We start from the raw sequence: 18,726 nt of genomic DNA, 5'->3' as shown, positions 1-18,726 counted from the left end.
TAAAAAAAAAAAAAGATTTAAAATATGAATAGTAAAATGGCCATAACTATATATCTATCAGCAATACTTTAAATGTAAATGGGTTAAATATTTCAATCAAAAGATAAGGTGGTTGAATGGATAAGAATACAGGACCCTTATATATGTTGCCTACAAGAGACTCACTTCAGATTGAAAGACATACGTAGACTGAAAGTAAAGTGATGGAAAAGATATTTCATGGAAAAAAGAAAAGCTGGGGTAGTAATACTTGTACCAGACAAAACAGACTTTAAAACAAAGGCTATAGCAAGAGACAAAGAAGGGTCCAGTAATCCCAGAAGGGCATTTATCTAAAGAAATCCAAAATACTACTTCAAAGAGACAGGTGAATCCATATGTTCATTGCAGCATTATTTACAATAGCCAAGATATGGAGGCAACCTAGGTGTCCGTCAATAGATAAATGGATAAAGAAGATGTGGTACATATATACAATAGAATATTACTCAGCAATAAAAAAGAATAAAATCTTGCAATTTCCAACAACATGGATGGACCTAGAGGATATTGTGCTGAGTGGAGTAAGTCAGACTAAGAAAGACAAATGCCACATGATTTAACTTACATGTGGAATCTAAAGAACAAAATTTGCCTCAGTTCGTGGCTTAGCCTTTCCCAGGAAACTCCAAACACAGCATGATTGGCAGCAATCTGTGAATTGCTTTGTAGCTCATGCCAAGTGACCGTGGGCAGTGCACAGGCTATAGCTGAACAAACAAAACAGAAACAAACTCATATGTACAGAGTACATTTTGATGGTTGCCAGATTTGGGGGAGGGGGGTTGAGTGACAAGGAGGAAGTGATCAAGAAGTATAAATTGGTAGTTATAAAATAGTCATAGTAATAGTCATAGATGTAAAGTAAAGCATAAGGAAAATAGTCAACAATATTGTAATAACTATTTATGGTGTCAAATGGGTATTAGATTTATTGGAGTGATCACTTTGTAAGTTATATAAATGTCCAATCACTATACTGTAAATTTAAAACTAATATATATTGTATCCCAACTGCAATGGAAATATTTTTTAAATGATTAAAATTTTTAAAAGTTTTGGCCTCCAAGGGGGCAAAATTCAATTACTTAGATAATACATTCATGTGGAGTATTCATTCTCTGATAACTGCTGGAGTATGCTGTCTCTTTTGAGACTCATGCATAAATGGAGCATGAGAAATGATACCAATTTATGACACCTACTTAACCTTTTTCATCAGTTACATCATGAGTGTGTATAAATCATATAATGATCTACTACTACAGAATTGACTGTGCTGGTAAAACAAAATAAGTAAAAATCAACCAAGATTCCCTTTGGTTAAACACTTTGTAGTGATTTATATCTTTTTATTTTTCCAGTAGAGTTAAGGCTAAGCACATGGTCTTAAGTTTGTTTTCTCTTTAAGTTCCTTTTCCTACATCCTTATAGTTCTTTCTTGGTTCTGTTTTTCTCTGTTTTGAACTACTGTTTCAGAATATAGCCCCTCATTAATTGATTTCACTCATATTCAAGCATTCTTTTGAATAGATTCACAGTATCATAGGTTATAATGACATAAGCATAACTCAGATTATAGCCAAAATTCTCTTTTAAAGACAAAGAGGGCTAAGGACTAATCAGATATTGAACTGGGGGACAACTCTTGGCCCTCTGTTCCACATATTGCTCTAACTAACATAATGTTCCATTTTCTTTCTACACTCTTGCCTTCACAAATATGCTCATTTTTAGCTATTTCCTAATACCCAATAAACTTCTCACTATAATTTATGCTTACATGTCATCAATCCTTACTCAAAATAATTGTAACCTGACTGAGTTTTCAGGAATCAGATGGAGACAAGGGACCCGCAAAGAACTTTTCAGAACCTCTGAATATTTGAATATTTATAACTGCTCTGAGACCTCAAGCAAGTTCTCATTAAGACTTCCTACTTTGTTTGCTCCAAAAATTCAGAATAAAAATGAAAGTAAACTAAAGGCCAGTTATGAGGATGAGGTTTTCAAAAAATTGATGAGAGAGTATAAGATACTTACCAAAAGGAAGTGCCTAACAATGTAAAACCTAGATGTGGTTAGATTTCTGACAAAAAAGCAAGGAGGCATGGGCAGAAAAGCCAAGTGAAACCCTTATTTCCAGAAGTTGAATCCTCTCCCTAAAGTTAATAGGCTGTATCAGCCTTCTAACTTCCCTTTACTTGGATAAGTCAGTTATATTTAATGGAGTCTATACCTCTGTGCCAGCATTGTGAAAAATGACTAGATAGTTACAAAGACCTTCCCTCAAGGAACTTACCATTTAATTGGTGGGACAAGATTAACTAACAACAAGGTCTCTTTTCTGGAATAAATTTACTATCTACCACTCTTTTTTTCTTCAAGTTTACCTGAGCTGAAAGCAAGGCTCAGAGGGACCTTGTATACTAGTTGTTAAGGGGTATTGGAATAAATAAGACATAGTGCCTGTCTTCATGGGGTTTGCCTTCCAGAGGAAAATAAAGGTATTAGACAAATGGGAGAATGAAATAACATGGCAAAGCAGTGCACACTTTTCTTATTTTTTCTTTTCTTTTCCCTCTTCTTCCGCCTCCACCCCGCCCCCACTACGGTTCAAGCCATTGTTTCTCAGTCTAGTTGTGTAGGACACAGCTCCCTGGCCCATGCCGGTGTTATGAGCCTTGCGCTCCCCCACCCTGCTGAGACAGAGGGTCGCTGGTCATCGGTTGGCTGCTCACAGCAGCTCACGGCAGCTCTTGCCGGCCACTCACGCTAGTTGCTGGCCACTCACGTTGGCCACTAGCCACTCCTGGCAGCACACGGTAGCCCACGGCAGCACAGCAGCCTGCAGCAAGCAGCACAGCAGCCTGCAGCAGCACACAGCAGCCCATGGCAGCCCAGGGCAGCTACGGCAGCTCACACTGGAGGTGCACATTTTCATGGGTGTGCAGAAGATTCACTTCAGCTGTGGCTGTTGGGGCAAGGCTTAATGGAAAGATTGTGTTTGATCTGCATTGTAGTGAATGAGGAGCTCTTTGATTATTAGAGAAGTGAACAGGCATGGGAGGTATTTTATAACTGAGGAAATGAAAGGGCAAAAGCAGAGAAGCCAGGAATTTCATGGCCGTTTCAAAGACTTGATACATATTTGGATCAAGATTTTATGAAATAATGACATGAAGACCACTAGTTGTTTCAGAATAAATGAAATAAGCATTGGGTGGGACAAGAGAACCATGAGAAAATACACAGCCTGATTCTTTGGGGTTATTTATAAAGGGCATAGAAATAACTGAAAATGAGAATATTCATTTGAACACACTGTGATATTAATACACTCACCCAGTCCTACTGGCCCTCAGTTTTTAAAAAAACTAAATAAAAGGATTGGATTCAAAAACAAGAAAATTCTTATCCACTATCCTTCCTCCACAAAAACACGTATACAACTTCACCTCCCTTAGTGTGTGACTAACACCATAAAATCACTTCTACACCTCACTTTCTGTGACAATACGTTACCTTTCCATTTAGCCATTGGGCTGTCAAGCAATGCTAGTAGCACCATTGGACATTCCTTCTAGTTCCAGCATTTTACGACTATAGGCTTGGGAGGAGCGCACACAGTGGAGAAGAGCGCTCGCTAGCTGTTGGTCTCAGCCACGTCACTGACTTGCAACGGGATTGTGGAAACAAACTGCAGTTCCTGCACTTTCTTCTCAGTAGGGTGAGGATCACTGACTGAGTGGAGGAATAAATAAATAAATGCAGGTTTGCCAACAGACACTAAAAGTCACCAAGAATACTCCCCTTTGTATAAAGAAGGTATTGTATTTCCTGTGTATCTGAGACTGAAACTGATGTTTCTAGTGCAGGAACGATGCCCTGAGCTAAGCGGCACAATTTTAATTTTCCATCCGACCAGTGTGTTGACACTTTGCTGCTTGTCTTGACTTATGCATAGCCATCTTATGTCACTCAGGACATCCCAAGCCTTCCCCATGGGGTTTCTCTTGTCAAAAAAAAATTTTTTTTTTCAGAAGAGGGATGAAGATCACAGTTGCTTTTGGCTGGGATTTATAAGCCATTAGTTATGGTTGTTCCTGCTGTTACTGCTTGTGCTGTTTTTCTCAAACATTCATATTTAATGGTAGGAAATTTTCAATGTTAAAAATAAGTTTAGATACATGCAGTAAAAGGATGAAACTTCTACCATCCCCAGGCCATCAAATGATACAGTATCCCTTTTCAAGTCACCATAGATTTAGGAAGTTTCTTATTTTAAAAATTCTTATGAAAACCACTGCTATATTATCACAGTATGTATATTCCATGACTAAGCTGTAACTAGCATATTTGATGCCCAGAGTATATTTTTGAAAACATATGGAAAAATATTTTCAGAAATAATCATGAAATGAAACAAAAAATAAAATGAACAGAAAAGACACATAGCCAGTGAACACATAGTTCATTGAAGTTTATATGTAAAACCATGCAAGGTAAAAGATATTTGAAACATAATATTAGAATAAAAAAGGAAGACTGTACAGCTATTTTTAAAGTAATTTTTATATCTACATAAATTGTGTGAACTTTGATCCTTTAGTTATAGCCTGATATAGTAATTTATATAAATAATTTGCCAGTAACTATAAATGAGTTTCATTAAAACTGAAATTCTACAAAAGATACAATTTATGGAATTACTGAATTGTACCACTAATATGCAGTGGTTTTTTTTATTCATTTTTTAAATTATAAAACAACACTTTAAAGAGAATATATTTCAATTGTAAAGATTTTAATCAATAAAGCATTTTATGTGTGAACTTTAGTTCTTATGTTAAATTACCTCACAATATGTACAGTTTCAGTATTTTAAATTTTAAACAAATAAATATTCAAAATGGTTGCATAGAATGGAAGAAATAAAACTACTGCTCACATTCTGTTTCTTTGTCTCTATAATCACTGAGGTATTATTGTGTATTTAAAACCTACTACTTAAATGCAGAATTGTGGAGTACCACAGGGACTGAAGATTCAAACTATGCCTGGAGAAAGCTGGAGTGATTCCAAACATTATGAATGTACTCTTGAAATGTAGCTGAATTTGTATATGTCTAGGGCCAGCTCTATAACTGGGGAGTTCTCTTAGTTAACTTTCATGTAGAATGCAATGGTCATCAAAAGGTAAGTATTAAAAATGGGTTATTTAGAAGCTAACATACCTATATTAAAACTCAGCAGTAACCACAGTGATTATTTAGAAATTTAGACCAGAACAATCGGAGGAGAGGAAGGGCCAGTATTTTATCACTGATATTGTTTAGACTTGCAGGTATATGGTGATAAGTAAAAGTAGACCAACTTTAACTTGTTTTTAAATTCTGTACAATGTACCCCCTTATTGCCCACACCCAGGATTGTGGACATCTCACTGTCATAACTATTTAGGAATGTGACAGTTTCTAGTGCAGAAAGAGGTTTACATTGCTCTTTAATTTTCCCATTAGATTTTTCTTTGATTATCTTGAACAAGATACAGTCTCTCAGAGCTTTCAAATCTCGAAGAGAGAGAGAGAGTCTTTCTGTCTGGGTCAATCAAACAAGCCTTCCAAAAGGAGGTTGAACCCCCTCTTGCTCCAAACCCCACCCTGAAGCAAATCTGGTCCCCCTCCCATTACCATAGTACAACACCACCGTTTACCTAGTCACATGGGAGCTATCTTGGTCTCTTTTCCCTTTACTGCTCCATTCTACCAGTCACCAAGTTAACTTGATTCAGCATCCAGAATATCTTTCTAATTTGTTTCCATGCCAGTGCTTTCATTTGAGTCTCATTCTATTTCATGTCACAGCCTATCAACTAGTCTTCTTCATTCCAGACTTAGCCTTGCTCTCCTCTCTCCACCCCAATCCTCTCCACATCACTGTCACAGTTCACATACTTAAAATGAAAATCCCATCACAAGGCTTTTTACCTAAAACCCTCCAGAGAGTCCTCAATGTCTGCAGGAACATGTTCAAACTTCATCAAATGGCATTTAGCCCCTGAGTTCTTACGTAAACTCACCCACTCCTATACTCCAGCAACCCAAGTCCACTTAATGTTCACCCCCAGCCCTGGTGAAAGTCCCATGTTATTTTGTGTGACATGCATCACTCTATTATAATTAAATATGCGTTTATGCATCTGTCTTCCTACCTGCTCTATGACCTTCTAGGATGGTACCTGTCTCTGCATAAGGAGACAGCCTTAAAAAAGGTATGAAAGTGAGATGGCACAATGTACCCTGAGACTGAACACAGAGAGCTTCACAAAGAGAAAAATCTGTTCACAACTCTAACTAATGCTTTCTGTGCATTAGGACACAGAGCAGACACAGCTGAGCCCTTAGAGCGATGATCCAAAGGTACTGAGGTGAAGAATGTATGCATCTCAATACACCCTGTTGTGGTTAATTTATAACCATGAAAAGCAAAAACAAAAACAAACTAGATCTCAATAGTATCAAGTATGGAAATACCTGATTTATGTTCACTAAGGGGTGATATTCAAAATATTTAATGAGTGGTCATCCAGATACCTGGATCAGCTCGTCAGAAAGGCATGCCAGCCCCAAACAATTGTATGGTCCAGTACCTTCCAGCTGAGCAAGTGTAGCTGCAGGTATAAATACCATCAGGAGCCAAAGAGGGAAGATAATTTGTGAAACTTATTAGCTCTTAAAAATAAGAGGTTCGTGATTATGAATCTTATGAGAAATACAATTATTTCTTACCTTTAAAGACCATATACCTCGATTATAACATTACCATGTGGAAAATCGGAACTGAGCTTCACTATCCTTTCATTGAAAACGTCTTACATAGTTCAGGTGGGCCTGTCTTTCAGAGATGCTATGCCCTCTACTGTGGTCACAGTGATTTCAGGAAGAAAAGTTGGGCTGAGAAAAGTGAGAGAATATTTTAGAAGCCGTGGGCAGCACCATCAAAGAGAGCCTTCAGCATTTTATCAGAAACCAACGTGAGTATTCCTAACTATTGCCATCAGTGATACGATGGTTATGTGCAATGCTCAGAGTAAATGTGGGTTATGTGTTATTAGAAACACACAGGAAAAGTTAATCTCCTCCCTCTCCCAGATACTTCCTGGCCTCCTAATACATTGTGCTACAGAGATCACACTGAGATTCACTGGCATTTTCAAAACCCTAATAGATACTTAATATCTATGTGGGCAAAACTGCAAATTGCCTCCCAATATTAATGCTCTTCTTCTAATATCGTAGACGAAAATGAAATGGGGCGAGGACCACCCAGCTAGAACCTAAATGCTCCAGCATTTCTTATATCCACTTCTGGACAATGGGCTGTTTGTGATGTATGTGGGTTCCAGGTTGTGCTCATAAGATAAATGTGGCTATTAGGTATGAGAAAAAGAGAAGTTACAGAGCTCTACCAGCGAAACTGATGTTTCTCTATGACAAGCCAGCATGGCCCCTCTAACACTCTCCTGGACTGTGTTCAAAGTGAACCTCAAATTGTACATGTTTAGATTCTGAGCATACTAAAACGATACCCCTGCTTGTGTACACACAGACACATGCACACACGTTATTTCTTCCATAGAAATAAGCACGGAAATCAGCCCATAACCATGAGAGGATACCAGAAAGGTGGATAATATTGAGTTGATTTTGAAGGGAATGGAGAATATTAGAAAATTCAAGTAAATTGCTTATGATACAATTCAATGACATTAAGTAACTCAAGTCTCATGACTCACAAACTCTATTATCATTTCTCGATCACTGGAGATAATAGATCATGATATCAAAAGTTATTTATAGATGACTTTGTCAACCCAAATGAGAAATGGTTTCCTAATACTACTTTCTGAGAACTATCAAGATAATTAAATTTTGGACTAAAAGGAATTTTAAAAAAACATTAGCTAAAGTTATACAGCACTTACAATGCATCGGGCACTGTTCTAAGTGTTTCACAGAATTAATTCACTTAATACAACAACACTATAGGGTCACTATCATTATTGTCCCCATTGTTTAGATGAGGAAAGAGAACCAGAAAGGTAAATGGCAGAACAAGTAAATGGCAGAGATGGGATAGTAATCCATGCAGTTTGGCTCTAGCGTCCCTGATTTTAACCGCTCCACCACTGCCTCTCCAAAGAACAAAGCAAAAGGCTGATTTTATTTTTGGACTTGATTACAAATGCCTGTGAACAATTTTCTTTCAACCATTCTGAACTCCAAGTAAAGGTGAAACTCACAAACAATGGAAATTAATTAGAAAATCTCCAGTGAAGCAAGCTAAACAGCATTTGATCTCAACATTACAATAGAGGAAATTTTGATAGTGGGATAGAGGAAGCAACAATTAATTAAAGAGCTTTTCAGTGTTTGGAAAGTCTATTCAAGGCTATGATCAGCACAGGGGTTAATCTTTTCATACCTTTAATCCAGGAAATCCTGCAGTTTCAGTATTCTTAGACAGTTACATAAAATGTAGTCATATTTTGAGGCAGACATTCTTCCAATAACAATACACAGGTATTTGGCAGAAGGCAGAGCTCCATCTCTAGCATTCCACATGCACATTTCAATGGGAAAAAATGGCTACAGCCATAGAAATAAGCCTGGTAAAGACTCTAGAACTTCAAGGAATGAGAGACACATGCAGATCACCTTCTGCCCTAATGTTTCTGCTCTGACTCAACGATGTGGCCAGTTCACAGTGAAGCAACACAATCTGTGTGGCATGTGGAGTATGGATCCATGGTCCCTATTGAACTGTCACAGGTGAGGTAAAGGAGGACGCAGGCAACACCCAAATGGAGACATAGCCCTAACGATTGTTTTCTCAAAGGAGACAAACTATAAGTGTCGTCTGGTACTAGACCAGATTAGGATTATTTTTTTCTCACAATGAGCGGTGATCAATCAAAGATTTCTTATTGCCTTCATTCCAGGTCATATATAATACCAAATGGTAGCCAGATATTAACTTCAGTGCTCCTGGCTATTTGATGGTGGAATTTTCAGTTTGTTCTCAACTGAACAAGTGGTCCAGGCTCACAGCAAGAGCCACTCATCAGCAATGAGACAGGTGACAGGGGCTTCTCCACCTGCAGCCTAGTTCTCTCCAGCATAATCTGCTCACCTGTCCAGGAAGGGAAGGTGCTGACACTTTAATACTTTTTGTCGGGACAGAAATCCTATGCGAGATACGGAGGGACAGAGTCCTCCCTGATTTTTTTGAGAAACACATAAAGCAAGTAAACATAATTTTATTATAAAGAAGGAAGTTTGTAGAGAACATTGCATTTTTTCCAACCTTATTCTTGATACAGCCTGATTCCTGGGAAGAGACACACAGATCTCACATTGCTTTGAAGTGGAGGTGAAAAATATTTTCTAAAGTCATTTTTAAACACTTTGAAACTGTGCCAGTATAAAGAATTCAGTAATTAAGTCACAGGAAATCCCCAAGATATAAAGGTTAAAAGTAATATGATTTTAAGGAATAGTCATCAGCTTTGTCTGGGAGAACAAATCTTACCAATCATTCCTTATCTTAACCTGTGTCCTTAATTTAATGCAAGTAACTCTGCACTCCTTCAACGGCTATGATAAGACACCTGGTCAGAACCTTGTCCAAGGTTTTCCATTTCATTTTTTCAAATAATTTGATTCACTGTATTTGGGGCTAAATATATTATTGTACAATATATTTCATTTATTCATTTTATTTTTGCTTAACAAACTCAACTGTTTTAAATGATAATGTTAAAACTTATTTCCTGTTTAATTGAATTTTGTGGGAGTTGCTTGATGAAAAGAATATTAACAAAAATATCGTTAACGTTTATCGGCTTTTTATTGTGTTCACTTACTGTGCCAGGTACTTCATTTACTGCATTTATAGTCTCCACAACAGGCCCATAATTTAGGTACAATTATTAACTCTATTTTACAAATGAGGAAACTAAGGATAAGAGAGGATAAGAGGTTTAACCAAGATCACACAATAAGTGGCAGAGCCAGTAAATTAACCCAGTCTAACACCCAGGTTCATTTTTGGAAGCACAGTCAGAGGAGGAATAGACGTTGTACCCCACTCCCAGTATGATACAGCACTGAAAATTATTTTACTTCATTTCATAGGGAATAGTTTATGTATTCTTCAAATTGCTATGAATTCTGTTTAATAATATTTGACTCCAGTTGTAGCTTTGTGATTGTAGGCATCTGATAGTGAAAAATCCAGTCAGCCATCTAAGTCCCTTGTCAATATAATATCAGATATACACACATAAAAATATATAAACATGAAAAAGCTTAGATGAATGAAGGGGAGTTTTGTTTTGCTCCTGGTTATGTGCCGTCCTAGCATCACGCAGACAAACTCCGAACCACCCAGTTCCAGAATTGAAGGTGACATTCTATAGGATTTCACTGACCATATTTTCCGATCTAAAACCACAGCACACAGACTCATAAGAGTATGTGTGCTTGTGGGGATTGTAAAGCAGGATATTTGAAAGCAAAACAGAAAATCCGAAACCTCTGCTAGCTATTTACAGCCCATCCCCCTTTACAATACGCAGGCCCCTGTGTCAATTAAGGGTGCAAGTGAACTCACCAGAAGGAATGAATTGATTGTTTACTTACATAAAATCTTTGCAGAAGGGGCCAAACATCATCTATGCAGAACCCAAGTTCTTTCCTGTGTCGCATGACACCCAAGTTGGAACCATTCTATTTCAACATAACAGACACAATGACGGAATGCTCACATCCTGTATTTTTCAGCATTTTCTCATTCAGTATTCTGAAGGCACACACCTCACTGAAGCAAGTAGTGTGGTTTCATTTAGCAACGTTATTCAAGAGCAACCATGGAGTAGGTATAACCCCAGTTACCCAATGCTTATCCTACCCGACTGAGTATTACAACACTGTGCTAAGCCTCAGTTTGCAAAGAACAAGCTACTCACCATCGGCATGACATCCAGAGCATTTGCTAGTAGTAGTGATAAATTTGTGCCTAACTACTTATAACATCTGCCCAATTCCCTTTTCTTATCAGCAGAACCTGTTTTTAAGAACATCATCCAAGCTGTGACTTGAATACCATGTTCCGATTTGGTTTATGTCTTAGAATGTCTTCCGTGAGCAAATCTAAATATTTGGTTTCATTTATACCCATCACATAAACACCACATCATACTAATATCAGAAAGGGAAAACATGACTTTCAACACCCCCTGAGAAATAAAACAAGAAATAATCTAAGTACGCGCTTTACCTTCGACACTCCAGATGCCCAGATGTGGGATTAGGAAGAGGACCCAGTACGATTTTCCAGATCCAAGCATGGCCGGTGATGTCTTCATTTCCTGTGCATATCAGGAATGGAATAACTTCTCAAGTACAGAAGGCTTCCCTCTCTCCCTTGAGTTCTTCAGAGTTGGATCACGTTAACTACCCCCAATGACATCTGTGAAATGAAAAGAAAGAGGATGTAGGAATGGACAATAGTCTGAATAGTTTGTGAAACAAAGTGAACAGAAAGACTATGTGATACTCTTCTGTGGTTTTTGTTTCTTGTCAGATTTGGGTGTTCACTTTCAAATGCTCTGATCTGCAAAGCAGCTCAGTCCTGAACTTCTCTTTCCGCTTACCACCCTTTTTGCTCCACGTTGAGGTTTTTCTCATTCAAAGTTCAATCAAATGAACAATTAAACTCTAAAGAAATCTATATTGTTGCAATCTTTAGGTTGAGATTTTAATCAAATCAAGGTCAGGAAATTCATGGTAAAAAGTACCGATGGTATGAACACATTTCCCCCTTTTCATAGTTTGTGATTATGAAACTTCTTTTATGTAAAAGATTTTAGAATTATCTTCCCAAACATGTCATATTAAGGCAAGAATACTTATTGTCATTAAACCAGTGAAGATGTACTTGAGGTTATGGAGAAAATGAGTGGCAGGAAGCACTTCCTCAACAGGTGAGGGAAGGGCAATTGTCTTTAATCTGCAGAGAAATATCAATGGAACAAGATCATTGGTAGTATTGGCTACATGCTCTTTCTAAATAATAAAGTGCCGAGCTAAATAACATCTTGAATATCAATTAAAGGAAAATTCCATTTTCAGCATTCTTCATGTGTTTATTGTGTGGATTAAATAGAGAAGAAACAATGAAGGAAGAAATGGAAATGTTCAAGATCAGAAAGCTCAGGGTTGACAAGGGACTATTTTCTCCACAGCCACTTGTAATAATTATCTTAGCTTCTAATTCCTAGAAACTAATTAAATTCACCCATGTGAGATTAAAAATGAGAAATCTAGATTGGTAACATCTGTGGTCATTGACAGAAATTGGTTTTGTAAATCTTTCTCTCAAAGGCTGGTAATTGGGTTTTCAAGGCCAAACATCAATGGTTTTAAGTGCATAAAGTTAAAAAAACAGTTTCATGTACTAACTGATTCACAAATAGACATTGTGTGATGGTTGGAGGCACAAAGCTAAATGAGTCACTGTTCCTGATTTTAAAGAACTCAGTCAACAAGTACTGTAATTCTCTCATATGAAACTTTAGTGTTGAAACTTAAATATTCATGCATTTCTACCACCATAATGTAACATAGAGCAACTATATGCTTCCTAGAACTTCCATCACTTATTAAGTAAACATGCTGAGAAATATTCATGCAGAATTTACACAACTTTCTTTTCCATGCTGAAGGTAGAGTGAGTATTCCTGTGGCAACTGAAGCAACTTGGCCCTTTTAAAATGATCCCAGAGGTCAAACCATAAACCAAAGTTCTAAGGATATTGTTGCAAACCAGAAAGTAGTCGTATAAACTTTGTTTATCTCAGAAAAAAACCTTTATGATTCACTATTTCAAAGATTTTTTTCATATAGTAAAAAGTCCAGGCTAATTAGGTAAAATTTGAAAAAAAATAAAATAAAATCTTTATGTAATGCCTAATGTATTTTTAAAAGAATTATGGTTTGTTACTTTTATTGGCATGACCAGTCCTTTATCTTTCCACAACTAGAGTCCTGAGAACCCCATGGTAGACAGACTCCTTCCTCAAAATCTGACTCCTGCCTTAATTCTAGTGAAAAAATAAGTGAAAGAAGCCTGGCTCAGAAGTTTGTTGGCTCAGCAACAAGTCAATTTTGCTTTACATTTACATCTTATCTAGTAATTAAGCTTTGATCTTGATCCTTGTCCCATTATAATCACGTACTGTTAGATCGTTAGATCAGAAAATTATACATTTATGTAAGTGTGCAAATATAAAGAATTTACTAAATTCTTAAAAACGATTGCATTGCATTTTAGAAACAATTAAAAAACTTGAACTTATCTCACATTTTACAGTGAGAGACAAAAAGCAAAATAGAATTTGGCATCTTCAAATTCATTTTGTAGACATTTTAGGAGCTACTTAGAGGACAAATTCTTCAGTTCACTTACAGATTCAGTTGCTTTCATGCATCATGAAACAGCTGTAATTTCTCCAATATTTTAACCTCAGGGTGATCAGAGAAACATCAATCACAAAACAAAACACAGACTCCTAGAGAGGTCTTGTCACTGACACTAGATTTCAGTTTAGAGGAATGAATCTTGGTTCTGAATTTTTAACACCCCCAAAACATTGCATACCTTCGACCACAAATGTAGTTCAGCATTTAAAACGTTTCTCATTCTTCTACATAGCGTCCACTCCTGATCAATGTTACTGATAGCAAAGGTTTATATACATATAACTGTACTTTAGAATCAGCCTGGGCACTTTTTATAAAATGTGTGTGATTCCTGGATCCCCTCCATATCCATTGAGTGAGAATCTCACAGGACTGAGACCAAATGTCACTATTTTAAAGACATCTCTAGGGGAAGATCCAAGTTGGCAGAGCAGATAAAAGCTGTACTTGCCTCCTCTCATGACCACATTAAAATTACAATTAAATTATAGCACAATCAACCTGGAGAACCATCTGAAGTCTAGCTGAACAGAAATTTTATAATTAAGGATAAAAAGAAGAGCCAATCGAGACTGGTAGGAGGGGAGGAGATGAGGAACTGGCCAGCCCCACACCTGCTGTGGCAGCTAAGAATAAGGAGGGAAACTCAGTTGTGGAGGTCCGCCAACCACCAGAGGAGAGACAGATCCCAGCCGCACAACAGGCTCCTCAGCCCAGAGTACCTGTGCTGGGAAGAGGAGCCCCCACAAAATCTGGCTATGAAAAACAGTGGGGATTCCAACCATCTGAGTACGATGGAAGGCTGTCGGAAACCCAGATGTCCTCTTAAAGGGCCTGCTCACATACTCACTGACATGTAGGCACTCACCCTAGCTTCTGGTGAAGGAAAGGTGCCTCAGGAGGTTTCAGAGACATATGGGTAGAGACTGAATTGGGTAAATTTAAGGCAAGGACTGGAGGGACAGTCGCCATTTACCCTGTGTAGAATCCTCCTCCTATGTAGCTGGCAGGCAGGTGCCATCTCTCCTGTGTTGAACCCTTTCTGACATGGCTAAATCTGAATCTGAATTGGCATAGTGAGTTCATCACCACCAAACCAGTTTTATAAGAAATGTTACAGGGACTTCTTTAAGAAGAGGAAGTGTATGTGTGTGTGTATGGGAGAACATAAAGATGATAATAAAATGGCAATTAAAATGTACCTATAAATAATAACTTTAAATGTAAATGGATTAAATGCTCCAATCAAAAGATATGGAGTAGCTAAATGGATAAGAAAACAAGACCCATACATATGCTGTCTACAAGAAACCCACTTTAGATCTAAAGACACACAAAAACTGAAAGTAAAATGATAGAAAAGATATTTTATCAGAATGGAAATAAAAAAAAAGCTGGAGTAGCAAAACTTATATCAGACAAAAATGACTTTAATACAAAGGCTATAATAAGGAACAAAGAGGGACATCACATATTGATAAAAGGATCAATCCAACAAGAGAATAATCCTTGTAAATATTTATGTACCTAACATAGGACCAGCTAAATATATAAAGCAAATATTGAGAAACATAAAGGAGAAATTGACAGTAATACAATCATAGTAGGAGACTTTAACACCCCATAGGCACTAATGGACAGATCTTTCAGACAGATCAACAAATAAACAGAACCCTTAAATATCACACTAGACCAGATGCATGTAATTGATATTTTTGGATCATTTCAACTCAAAGGAGCAGAATATACATTCTTATCAAGTGTACATGGAACATTTTCCAAGATAGACCACATGTTACGTCACAAAACAAGTCTTAATAAATTTAAGAAGATTGAAATCATATCAAGCGTCTTCTCCAACTACAATAGTATGAAAGTAGAAATCAATTACAAGAAAAAACCTGGAAAACATAAAAACACATGGAAATTAAATAATATGGTACTAAATAATAAATGGATTCAACAATGATATCAAGTAAGAAATCAAAAGATACCATGAGACATGAAAATGAAAACACAATGACCCAAAATCTATGGGACACAGCAAAAGCAGTTCTAAGAGGGAAATTCATAGTAATACAGGCCTACCTTAAAAAAAACAACAAGAAAAATCTCAAATAAACAAGCTAACCTAACACTTGAAGGAACTAGAAAAATAATAGCATACAAAGCCTAGTGAATAGAAGGAAAGAAATAATAAATATCAGAGTGGAAATAAATAAAATAGAGGCAAAAAAAACCTGCAAAAGATTACTAAAATCAAGAGCTTGTTCTTTAAAAAATAAACAAAATTGATAAACCTTTAACCAGACTCATTTAAAAAAAGAGAGAAAGGAACCATATAAATAAAATCAGAAGTGAAAGAGAAGTGACAATTGACACCCCAGAAATACAAAGGATTATGAGAAAATATTGCAAACAATTATATGACAATGAAGTGGACAATCTGGAAGAAATGGATAAATTCCTTGAAACTTAAAATCCTCCAAGTCTGAATCAAGAAGAAACAGAAAATCTGAACTGAGAGATTACTACTAATGAAATCGAATCAGTAATCAAACTACTCCCCAAAAACAAAAGTCCTGGACCAGATGGCTTCACAGGTGAATTTTACCAAATATTCAAAAAATTAACACCTATCTTTCTGAAACTATTCAAAAACATTCAAGAGGAGGGAATGCTCCCAAGCTCATTTTACAAGCCACAATTACCCTGATTCCAAAACTAGGAAAAGATATTACAAAAAAAGAAAACAATAGTCTGATATTCCTAATAATATAGATGCAGAAATCCTCAACAAAGTGTTAGCAAACTGAATTCAGCAATACATTGAAAAGATAATATACCATGATCAAGTGGGATTCATTCCTGGCATTCAAGGAGGTTCCATATTCGTAAATCAATTAACATGATACACCACATAAGCAAAATGAAAGTTAAAAATCATATGGTCATATCAATAGATGCAGAAAAATCATTTGACAAAATCCAGCATCGATTTATGATAAAAACTCTAAGCAAAGTGGAAATAGAGGGACCATACCTCCACATATCAAAGGCCATGTATGACAAACACAAATGACATCTTACTAAATGGGGAACAGCTAAAAGCATTCTCCTTAAGATCAGGAACAAGAGAAGGATGCCCACTTTCACCACTTTTATCCAACATAGTATTGGAAGTCTTAGCCACAGTAATCAGACAAGGAAAATAAATGAAAGGCATCCAAATTGGAAAGAAAGAAGTAAAACTGCCAAAATTTGCAAATGACATGATATTATATAGAGAGAACCCTAACGGTTCGACCCAAACTATTAGAATTGATAAACGAATTCAGTAAAGTAGCAGGATACAAAATTAATATTCAGAAATCAGTTGCATTTTTATACACCAATAATGAACTGTCAGAAAGAGAAAGCAAGAGAAAAATCCCATTTACAACTCATCAAACAAATAAAATAAAATACCTAGAAATAAATTTAACCAAGGAGTTAAAAGATGTGTACTCGAAAAATATACGACATTGAAGAAAGAAATTGAAGAAGATACAAATAAATGGAAGCATATACAGTACTTATGGATAGAAAGAATTAACATTGTAAAAATGTCCATACTACCCAAAGCAATTTGTAAGTTCAATGTGATCTCTGTCAAAATACCAATGGCATTTTTTCATAGAATTAGAACAAAGAATCTTAAAATTTATATAGCACCACAAAAGATGCTGAATAGCCATAGCAATTTTGAGGAAGAAGAACAAAATTGGAGATATCACACTACTTGATAGCAAACTATACTACAAGGCTATAGTAATCAAACCAGCATGATACTGTGCTTGCTTCAGCAGAACATATAGAAAACAGCATGGTACTTGCATAAAAGCAGGCACATACATCAATGGAATAGAATAGAGAGCCCAGAAATAAGTCCATGCCTATATGATCATTTAATCTACGAAAAAGGATGCAAGAATATTCACTGGGGTAAAGACGGTCTATTCAATAAGTGGTGTTGGGAAAACTGAACAGATACATGCAACAAAATGAAACTAGATCACCCACACCATATAGAAGAATAAACTCAAAATGGATTAAAGACTTAAATGTAAGACCCAAAACCATAAAACTCCTAGAAGAAAACAGAGGCAGTAAACTCTCTGCCATTGCTCTTAGTGATATTTTTTTCTAATGTATCTCCTCAGGCAAGGGAAACAAAAGCAAAAATGAACAAATGGAAACACATCAAACTTTGCACAGCAAAGGAAACCACCAACAAAACAAAAAGACAGTCTACTGAATGGGAAAAGACATTTGCCCATGATACATCTGATAAGGACTTAATATCCAAAATTTATAAAGAACTCATACAGCTCAATACCAAAAAAAAAATAAACAATCCAATTAAAAAATGGGCGGAGGACCTGAATAGATATTTTTCCAAAGAGGACACACACATGGCCAATAGACATATGAAAAGATGCTCAATGTCACTATCACAGAAACACAAATTAAAACCACAATGAGATATCACCTCACACCTGTCAGAATGGCTATCATCAATAAATCAACAAACAAAAAGTGCTGACAAGGATGCGGAGAAACGGAAACCCTCATACACTGTTGGTGAGGTTGCAAGTTCGTGCAGCCACTATGGAAAACAGTTTGGAAGTTACTTAAATAATTAAAAATAGAACTACCTTATGACCCAGCAATTTCACTTCTGGGTATTTATCCTAAGAAATCCAAAACATGAAGTCAAGAAAAATATATGCACCCTTATGTTCATGGCAGCACTATTTACAATAGCCAAGATATGGAAGCAACCTAGGGGCCCATCAGTAGACGACTGGATAAAGAAGGGGTACATATACACAATGGAATATTACTTGGTCATAAAAAAATGCAATCTTATCATTTGTGAAAACATGGATGGACCTAAAGGGTGTTATGTTAAGTGAAATAAGTTAGACTGAGGAAGACAAATACCATATGATCTCACTTATATGTGGAATCTAAAGAACAAAATAAACAAGCAAACAAAACAGAAACAGACTCAGATACAGAAAACTGATGGTTGCCAGAGGGAAGGGAAGTTGGGTAGTTGGGTGAAAAAGGTGAAGGGATTAAAATACAAATTGGT

At 36.5% G+C, this 18,726-nt stretch overlaps 1 protein-coding gene across 4 annotated transcripts in view; it reads right to left on the bottom strand.

Moving 5' to 3' along the window:
• The window catches only part of BTLA (B and T lymphocyte associated), a 31,260-nt gene extending 19,429 nt beyond the window's left edge, over window positions 1-11,831 (bottom strand). Inside the window, exons 1-2 of one of the 4 annotated variants that reach the window (XM_074331957.2) lie at window positions 11,383-11,821; window positions 10,746-10,832 (exon numbers count right to left, since the gene is read on the bottom strand). Coding sequence is in view for 2 of the 4 variants with exons in the window: in XM_019734882.3 (XP_019590441.3) it covers window positions 11,383-11,470 (88 nt within the window). In the remaining 2 variants the exon portion in view is untranslated. Of the gene's footprint in view, window positions 1-10,745; window positions 10,833-11,071; window positions 11,305-11,382 lie in introns of those variants that run through there. The other 3 variants (XM_019734882.3, XM_019734883.3, XM_019734884.3) reach the window with 3 other exon arrangements.
• Between the last annotated feature and the right edge of the window lie 6,895 nt (window positions 11,832-18,726).

This window comes from Rhinolophus sinicus, chromosome 17, assembly GCF_057876585.1.
Source record: "Rhinolophus sinicus isolate RSI-liver-muscle chromosome 17, RSI-T2T, whole genome shotgun sequence".
Lineage (NCBI taxonomy): Eukaryota > Metazoa > Chordata > Mammalia > Chiroptera > Rhinolophidae > Rhinolophus > Rhinolophus sinicus.
Note: the sequence above shows the minus strand (reverse complement) of the source record. Positions and strands in the feature narration are given on the sequence as shown.